The sequence below is a fragment of the Propithecus coquereli genome, unplaced genomic scaffold (genome assembly GCF_000956105.1).
Source record: "Propithecus coquereli isolate 6110/MARCELLA unplaced genomic scaffold, Pcoq_1.0 Scaffold370, whole genome shotgun sequence".
Lineage (NCBI taxonomy): Eukaryota > Metazoa > Chordata > Mammalia > Primates > Indriidae > Propithecus > Propithecus coquereli.
Window position 1 is genome coordinate 1,566,509 of NW_012149397.1, and position 10,263 is coordinate 1,576,771.

A 10,263-nucleotide genomic window follows, 5' to 3' on the forward strand; every position below is an offset into this window, starting at 1 on the left:
TATAGATATTCTTTTTTATGGTACCATCAATAAACTGTTAAATCTTTTCTGTTTTTATAGAGACAAGGTCTCACTCTGTTGTCCAGGCTAGAGTGCAATGGCATCATCATAGCTTGCTGCAGCCTCAAAGTCTGAGGCTCAAGCGATCCTCCTGCCTCAGCCTCCCAGGTAGCTGGGACTACAGGCACACGCCACCACACCTGGCTAATTTTTTTATTTTTTGTAGAGATGGGGTTCCACTATGTTATCCAGGTTTGTCTTGAACTCCTGGCCTCAAGTGATGCTCCCACCTCAGCCTCCCAAAGTGCTGGGATTACAGGCATGAGCCACCACACCCAGCCTACCCTTGCACTTTTAAAAGATATTTTTGTAGAAAATATTTAGTAAAATTAAATTCTTGAATTTATGTTATGGCAGAGAAGGTTGGTTTGCTCTATTTCAGAAGGATTTTAAAAATTTTCTTCTAGGAGCAATTTAAAGGACCAGAGGTAGTAATTGGAAAGAGAAGATAACTTCATGAGAACTTAAAAATTTCAAACGTTGTGCATTTTGAATTTGTTAATAGTCCCGTCTATGTCAATTTAAGTGTAAATATAAATGGTTCAGAATATCTATTTGTTTGTTTTTAAGTTAAAAGAAAAGAGAAACTCCCTAGAGTTGTGGTAAGATTTGAGATTCTTTTAAAGCAGAGAACCCTAAATGATCCATGAAGAACATTGAGTTTTGAATAGAAACAGAGGAACAGAAAAAGGAAGTTTAAATGGAGAAAATGAAAAGACTGTATGTTTGGATTCAGTAATAAAATAGACTTGAGTGACTAGTGGAAAGATAGCTTTCCTGCACGCATTTTATTGGCCTGAAGTATGACTCCGTTTTATTGAATGTACTCATTGAATCAGTGGTGACACGGGAATTATATGTAAAAAAAAAATTTTTAAAACAGGAGCAAATGTTTCCATTGAACATTATAGCTAGTAATGCAAATGTTTTCAGACGTAACAATGAGTTTGTAAACTAAAGAAAGTAAAAAGTTGCTAAAAAAAGTCCATGTTAAGAATTCAGTATTAGATGTCCTCAGGATTAACGAAAGCCATTAATATATGTGAGTAAAAGTAATGTTATAGCTAAAGAGCATGTTTGGGGACATGACAAGACCCTAGAGACAGAATTAAATGGATATGAAGTCAGACTCTGTGTATATTCAAGAACTCTATTGAGATAAAATGATAGTATAATTGAATTTTTATACAAATATTCACTGATGATCTGCTGTGTTTTGTACACTATTCCAGAATTTGGAATATTAGTAACTACCATTCTGGGTAATAATGGTGTATTAAAGTACAACCAAACTCCTGTAACTAAGAGACCCCAATAAACAGCAACTTAAAAAATATAAACATTGACTGCTCACATGACAGTTCCAAGATGAGTGAATGGTCCAGGTCTGCCAGGCAACTCTGCTTCCAATGGCCCTTCAGGGACAAAGTTTCTAGAAAGTCATTGCATCACCATCTTCTAGGTCAGGGGTTGGCAAATATTTTCTGTAAAGGCCCAAAAGTAAGTATTTTAGACTTTGTGGGCCATATAGTTGCTGTCATAACTACTCATTTTTGCTGTTGTAGCCCCAAAGCAGCTATAGACAATGTATCAATGAATGGGTGTGGCTGTGTGCCAATAAAACTTAAGGGACACTGAAATTTGAATTTCATCTAATTTTTACGTATCATAAAGTATTATTATTATTTTGATTTCGATTTTTTTCGACCATTTAAAAATATAAAATCTGTTCTTAGCTTTTGGCAAGAGGCCTGGATTTGACCTGAGGGCTGTAATTTTCTGACCCCTGCCCTAGGGCTTTGTCCGCTATGTAGAGCTGAGTGCTACCCAGTTGGAAAGTAGTGGTGGAAAGAGAAGAGGCTTGTGAGAGATACATCTACTTCCTTAAGACACTGGTCTTGTCACAGCAAATGTGATTTTTACTTTCATTTGATTTGTGAGAACTGAGTTACTTGGTCCCACCTAGTGATAAATGAGCCTACACAAACCTAATGTCCTCAGGTAGCCATGTGCTTGGCTACAAGCTTAATATTGTGAAAGAAGGGTACAGATTTTGATGGACAACTTTCAGTCTCTGCCTCAGATGACTGGTTCTTTCTCCTGTTGTGTTTCCTGTTAGATGTACGTATCCCTGTACCCCAAACCAGGAAAAAAAATTGAATCAAAGAAATCCATTTTATTATTTGGCCAAGTCAAGATGACTGAGGTTATAATAGTTTTACTATAAACATAAATAAATTCGTATTTAGGGCACAGGGGATAATAGGGAAAAGAGAAATCAGGGAGATTAGTAAGGTTTTACAGATGAAGGATAATAAGAATCTAGATTCAGAAATACTTCTTTTAAGCCATTTGTCACTTTGTTCTTTTGTCACCTTGCTTCATGATGTAGATCTACCACATTTGCTTGGGTTGGAATCTCTTATTTCCCTAATTACTAAACATTTGATTTGGGCAAATTGCTAAACTCTTCTGCAGCTCAGTTTCCTCATCTGTAAAATAGGGACAATAATAATAGGAAAGGGTTGTGATAAAGTTTACATGAATTAATATAGAACTTACAATAACACATCTAAATGCTAATCTTTATCGCATGGTAAATGTAATGTAAGTATTAATTATATTACTATATATTATTAATTATATATTATATGTTAATAGATTATTAAACCTATATATTTATGTATGTTTTACATGTTTATGTATATTTGTTGTATTTATATACTGCTTCTCCCATTTCTTTGTGTTTGCCCTGAATCAACTCTATTATCAATCCTTCTATTTCTTGTTAATTGATAATTTATGTCAGTTTTCTCTTTTCTTTCCTTTTTAGATGGGGATATTGGTTTTGCACTTTCACAACAAGGAATGTCTGAAGAAGTTTCTTTCCAGTCTGAGAGAATTAATCTCTTCACAAGAGAAGACCCATATTCCATTTTAGAAGAACTGCTGAAAGATAGTAAACACACAAGAAGATATGAGGAAAACCAGAACAAACCTTTAAGTCATGTTGCCTTCATCAACAAGGAAACAGTAGCTAATGAGAAGGGCTGTAAATATAAGGACATTGGAAAAATAGTTCATGTAAACACACACCTTGTTCCTTCAAGAAAAAGACTCCGTAATGATGACTCATTTGGAAAGAACTTGGAGCCTATTGTAAGCTTATATAATTATAATAGGAACAATGCAACAGAAAATCTTGATGAGATTGTCAGATATGGTGATATTTTTACTCACATGAATTCTCATACAGAAGTGAATGATTGTGAATATAATCAATGTGGGAAATTTCTGAGTCATAAGCAAGCTCTTATTCAACATCAGAAAGTTCATACTGAGGAGAATCTCTATTTGTTTTCTGACTGTGTAAAAGCTTTCTCCAAGAAGTCACACCTCTTTGCACAGCAGAGTATTTTCACTGAAGAAAAACAGTGTGAATGCAGCAAATGTGAGGCAGTCTTCACTCAGAAGCCCCAACTTGCTGCACATCAGAGGGTTTATGCAAGGGGGAAGCCCTGTATATTCACTGAATATGGGAAGGATTTTCCCTTCAAGTCAAACCATCAGAAAACTCACAATGAGGAGAATTACTATAAATGCAGTGAATATGAAAGAACCTTTGCCCAGAAGTCAGATCTGTTCAGATGCCAGAGAATTCATACTGGAAGAAAACCTTATGAATACAGCGAATGTGGGAAAAACTTCCCTCAAAATTCAGAACTCAGTACACATAAAAAACATCATACTGGAGGGAAACACTTTGAATGTACTGAATGTGGAAAAGCTTTCACAAGAAAATCAACACTAAGTATGCATCAGAAAATTCATACAGGAGAAAAACCCTATGTATGTACCGAATGTGGGAAGGCCTTTATCCGGAAGTCACATTTTATTACACATGAAAGAATTCATACTGGAGAGAAACCGTATGAATGCAGTGACTGTGGGAAATCCTTTATTAAAAAGTCACAACTCCATGTGCATCAGCGAATTCACACAGGAGAGAATCCCTTTATATGTTCAGAATGTGGGAAAGTCTTCACTCACAAGACAAATCTCATTATACACCAGAAAATTCATACTGGAGAAAGACCCTATGTGTGTACTGAATGTGGGAAGGCCTTTACTGACAGGTCAAATCTCATCAAGCACCAAAAAATTCATACTGGAGAGAAACCCTATAAATGCAATGACTGTGGAAAATCATTCATCTGGAAGTCACGGCTCAGGATACATCAGAAATGTCATACTGGAGAGAGACATTATGAATGCAGTGAATGTGGGAAAGCATTCATTCAGAAGTCAACACTAAGTATGCACCAGAGAATTCATAGAGGAGAAAAGCCCTATGTTTGCACTGAATGTGGGAAGGCCTTCTTCCACAAATCACATTTTATTACACATGAGAGAATTCATACTGGAGAGAAACCCTATGAATGCAGTGATTGTGGGAAATCCTTCACTAAGAAATCACAACTCCATGTACATCAGCAAATTCACACAGGAGAGAAACCCTATAGATGTGCTGAATGTGGAAAGGCTTTCACTGACAGATCAAATCTCTTCACACACCAGAAAATTCACACTGGAGAGAAACCCTATAAATGTAGTGACTGTGGAAAAGCCTTCACTCGGAAGTCAGGCCTCCATATACATCAGCAATCCCATACTGGAGAAAGGCATTATGAGTGCAGTGAATGTGGGAAAGCCTTTGCAAGAAAATCAACGCTAATTATGCATCAGAGAATTCATACAGGAGAGAAGCCCTATATCTGTACTGAATGTGGGAAGTCCTTCATCCAGAAGTCACACTTAAATAGACACAGAAGAATTCACACTGGAGAGAAACCCTATGAATGCAGTGACTGTGGGAAGTCTTTCATTAAGAAGTCACAACTCCATGAGCATCATCGAATTCACACAGGAGAGAAACCATATATATGTGTTGAGTGTGGAAAGGCCTTCACCATCAGATCAAATCTTATTAAACACGAGAAAGTTCATACTAAACAGAAACCCTATAAATGCAGTGACTTTGGGAAAACCTTAAACTGGAAGCCACAACTCAGTATACAACAGAAATCGGACACTGGAGAAGTAGAGTGCCCAATGCCACAGTTATGGTGTGGGGAAGGTGACCAAGGCCAACTTTCTTCTATCTAGTCAGAACCATGAGTATCTGGATCACATAGCTGATGTCCGGTGCTTATATATATATATATATATATATATATATATGAGATACTTTGACGAAAGTGTTTAAGCAATGTGTAGGGGTCATGCTTGGTTACTTGGCAGATACTGGGATAGTTAAACCCCTGCAAATAATAGTAATTGTGCAAGGAGATGACTTGCAGTCTTTCTTGTTTCACTTTTTGGTTAAGCGGCTATATAAATTTAGGGCTGTCAGGTTTTTCATGCCCTGGATAGCAAAACTGTTCAGTGTTGACCAAAATAATTTCATAATAAGTAGAGTGTTGAGAAAATTGTACATTGTCTAAGCAACCTGAAGACACTGAAAGCAAGGGAAAAGGTAGGAAAATCTGATGTATAATGTAAAGAAACCAGGAGTTTTTGTGAAAATTAACACTAAAGATACAAAGGACTCTCTGTTTTTCTTTTCATTGGAAAGCCACCTTATTTATTGTTTATAGTATTTATTGGTTATCAATAAATGTATTGGTTATATGCTGTTGCAGCAGGTACCTAAGAGGTCTGAAATTACTCCCCAGCTTGTATCCCAAAAGTGATTAATGATGTATGCGACAGTCCCATAACTACCTGTCACCCAAGAACTGGCCCTAAGATCATGGAACTTAGCCACAGGATCCCAGATCTAAATAACAACATTTTGGGTCCTCAGCTTCATCCACAGAAACCTGGACTTTTTTTTCTTTTTTACTGATTCATGTTTGAAAAGGGGAAAAAATTTAAGAAAATAGGTTTCAAAACCTGTAGTTCTTTCCTTCCAATTTCATTAGTACATTCTCTACATATTCATTACATGCTAGATTACCATAGACACAATTGTCTTGCATTTTAGTTTGAATTCTTAGAAGATAAACATAGTTAAACACTTGGAAGAGTACTCATATCCCCTCCCAATCTCTACAAATTTATCTTATTTAATTATGTTTCTCAAATCTGCTATATTCTAGTAGACTTTTTTGGCTTTTATTCTATCAGATACTGAAAGAAGTGTTATAATTTTACAGAATAATTGTGAATTTGTCTCCTTTAGAGCTACTGTTTTTGCTTTACACATTTCGAGTCTTTGATTTTTATATACATTCACATTTAGAATTGTGATATTCTCCTGGTTAATTGAAACTTTATCATTATGAAATGCCTCTTTTTATCTCTAGTAATTCTTTTTGCCTTAAAATTTACCATATCAGATTTTAATACTATATGCAAACTTTACTTATTAAAGGCTAATATAAATTAGTACACCACTTGTGGACAAAGAGGGGAGTTTTAACATTAATTCCATTTATTCTCTTGACTTGCATGGCATTGATGTTATGCATTTTAATTCTGTATATAGTTGACAAAGCCAATTATTGTTTCAGGGTCAATATTCATTTAAATTAACCCACATATTTATCCTTTTTATTACTTTTTTATTCCATCCTGTCCTTTGTTTCCCTGCAGAATCATTGTTCTTCTAACTGAAGAACACCTTTGAGTATTTCTTTAAGTATGAGTTTGCTGGTAACAAATTCTGTTTTTATTCATTGGAAATGTCTTTAATTTGCCTTTATTTTTGAAGGATACTTTTACTGAGTATAGAATTCTAAGTTGGTAGTTACTTTCTATCAGTATTTTGAAGATACTTAATTATGGTCTACATTTCATTTTTTTGTTGAAAAGTATGTCAAAATAATTACCTTTGAAGGTAATCTGCTTTTATTTTTCTCTCTCTCTTGCCTTTAAAATTTATCTCTTTGTTTATTCCTTTCAACAGTTGCATAATGATATGCCTAGGTGTGATTTTCTATGTATTTATTCTGCTTAGGGTGTACAGTGTTTTTTTAATCTATGACTTATGGTTGGTGTGTGTATGTGCGTGCACATGTGTATTTGCACACACATCTTGGGAAATTCCTAGCTATAATCTATTCAAATTATGCATCTGCTTCATTCTCTTTTTCTGTTTTTTTAGGGATATCCCTATTACCTAGATCCCCTATTGGCCTGTGTCTATTGGGTATTGTTTTTCTTGGGTTTTGGTGATATCTTCTCATATATCTGGTGATTTTTAAATCAACTACCAAACACTATATATTAAAATTGTAGAGATAAGATGGTCTGGATAATTTCTTCCAGAGAAGATTTGCCTTTGCTTCTAATAGGTGACTAGGCTTGGAACACTAACAATTCCTGATTTCCTTTATCCAGTCATGTATTGAGCTTATTTGAAACTGGGCTTCAGTCTCTGTGAAGGCTTGTCTATTTTTTTTTCACCCTTATTCCTAGGGGATACCTTTAGGACTTAGGACTTTGGTAGGACCTGAATTGTAGTATTTGTCCCTTCGGTCACATGAATTTGTGAAAAATTTTCTGCAGCCTCTCTTGCCCAGTATTTGCCTTAAAAATTAGCAAACAACTCTTAGTAATAAACCAGTCACAAATTCCAGAGATTTTGTCTTGTCTTTAATGTATTTTTGTAATTTCTCACTGTCTTGGTAGTTCTGTGCCTTCAAAAAATTAAATGTGTTTAATATTTTCTTTCACTAATTTTTTTTTAGTTCTCAAAAGTACTAGTGTGTATCACCTACTCTGCCATTGGCAGAAGTTTTTGATTCATTGAGATGACTACCCCTATTTAAGGAGTCTGCTGTCCAGTAATGTATTTTTTAAATGACCAAAATTACTGACTTAAAAATGAAAATGCTTTCATTTGCAACTTTATCATCATCTTTTGTTGCTAAAAGTCTTAAGGCATTGCTCTTTTGTTAAAGACTTTACAAATTTTGATACATAAGAGAAAATTTCCTCTAGTGTTGTCAAATTTTATTATGATAGCTGCCAAACTTTAGCAAAAGGAGAGATTGACTGAAAGCTTCTCAGATGTCTTCTTTAATACTGTGGTTTTTCCTTTGGATAATTAATAGAAAATGAGATTAATGAAGAGTGGTCCAGGCTGGGCGTGGTGGCTCACACCTATAATCCTAGCACTCTGGGAGGCCGAGGCGGGAGGATCTCTTGAGGTTAGGAGTTGGAGACCAATCTGAGCAAGAGCAAGACTCCCGTCTCTACAAAAAATAGAAAAAATTACCTGGGTGTGGTGGCATGCACCTTTGTCCCAGCTACTCGGGAGGCTGAGGCAGGAGGACCACTTGAGCCCAGGAGTTTGAGGTTGCTGTGAGTAGGCTGATACCACGGCACTCTAGCCTGGGCAACAGAGCACGACTCTGTCTCAAAAAATAAAAAGAAGAAAAAGAAGACTGATCTCAGAGCTCTGGGTTTGAAAAATTAATTTAGTAGGATTACTAAATCTTTTTATTCTCAGATACATTTTTAAAAATAGAATTCTACACTCCCAAGACCAAAAAAAAAAAGGACAAAAGAGCAATTTTACCTTTTGTCAATATAGTATTAATCTTTATGGGAAAGGAAGACTTTCTTTTGAGGATTTCCTTGCATCTCAAGAGGCACTTGGAATTGGTTGAGGAAGGAATGATGGCAAACTATGAGTGGAATGGGAGAGATAAATCTTAAGTAGAACTCCAAGGTCAGTATAGACTGAAAGTATGTGGGGTATAGACTTTACTGGGGAAAGTAGTGTGGGTTAGCCACATCTTTTTATGCCAGCATTCTATTATAGTTCATCTATATTTACAGAAAACTATTATAAAACAGTCTTACAATTTAAATTTTTTAATAAAAATGCATTTTAAATTAATTTTTCAAGAGGAAATCACTGTGAATTCAGAAAAATCTAAGAAAATGTTCATTCAAACCAACATTCAATTATACATCAGATAATTTATAGAGGAGAGTAATGTTCTGTACTGAATATGGGTAGGATTTTCTTCATAATTCATACTTTATTACATATTAGAGAAATCATGATGGAGAGAAACATTTTATGATTACAGTAACTACAGGAAATCTTCCACTGAAAAGTCAATGACCTGAACATTAGCAAATTTACATATAAAGAAAAAATAACAGTTCAAATCTCATTACACATCAGAAACTCAATTTGGAGAAAAACCTACAAAAGCAGTGACTGGAAACCCTTCACTTGGAATTTATTAGAAAATTTCTACTAGACGCACTTAACATGGGAATGGCTTCACACAGAAATCAGTTTTCAGTATTTATACATGAGTGAAATTATATCTTTTCTGAAAGTGAGAAAGTCCTTTTTTTTGCATTAAAGAATAGAAATATATTTTTTCACCATTCTGGAGGTTAGAAGTCCAAGATCAAGGTGTCAGCAAGGTTGGTTTCTTAGGAGGCCTGTCTCCTTGGCTTGTAGATTGCCATCTGCTGCTTGTGTCTTTGGTGGTCTTCTCTCTGTCATGAGAAAGTCTTTGCACAGAAATCAGAACCATTTGTAAATTACTCATACTGCAGAGAAGCCCTATGCTTATTGTGCATTATATATTATATATTGTATATGGAAAAATCTTTGTCCATGAGTCATACCTTACTGTATATCAGATAAATAATTGAGAAGAGTAGGTATTCTAAAGGTACATCATTTTCTTAAATGCCATAATATTCATATAGTATAGAAACTGTATGTTTGATACATTGGAAAAAGTCTTCCCATAGAAGCAAATTCCATAAGAAATAGAATTCGTTTTGTTTATTGATTTAATTTCAGGCCCATGTCTAGAACTAGAGGGGACAAATAGACTAGTCCAATACTTGCCTTTCTTTTAATTAAAAAAATATATATATTTAAACACACACACATGCACACACATAAAACTTTGTATAAATATGATTTTTATAATGTGTTTTATGTCTTCTTGATTTCTGTACTTTCACTCGTAGCAACTCCAGCCACACTAACAGTCTGTCAACAGATAATGCTAATCAACTTTATATTTTTCTCTATAATCATATCACATACAGACACATATGTTATCTGTACACACATATATTAGTGTGTGTTTTCATTGTCTTATATAAATGGGATCACATACACATTTTTGCATCTTTTACACTTTTTTTTTTTTT

The 10,263-nt window shown here is 34.8% G+C and overlaps 2 protein-coding genes across 3 annotated transcripts in view; one reads left to right on the forward strand and one right to left on the reverse strand.

The window, feature by feature from the left end:
- The window catches only part of ZNF484 (zinc finger protein 484), a 21,507-nt gene extending 16,094 nt beyond the window's left edge, over positions 1-5,413 (forward strand). The window contains exon 4 of one of the 2 annotated variants that reach the window (XM_012651819.1): positions 2,894-5,405. In XM_012651819.1, coding sequence (XP_012507273.1) covers positions 2,894-5,226 — 2,333 coding nt within the window. In that variant the 3' untranslated portion in view covers positions 5,227-5,405. Of the gene's footprint in view, positions 1-2,893 lie in introns of both variants that reach the window. The other variant, XM_012651820.1, reaches the window with a different exon arrangement.
- LOC105816401 (zinc finger protein 658B-like) overlaps positions 1-10,263 on the reverse strand; it is a 550,416-nt gene that overhangs the window by 475,526 nt on the left and 64,627 nt on the right. The gene's annotated exons all lie outside the window — the stretch shown is intronic.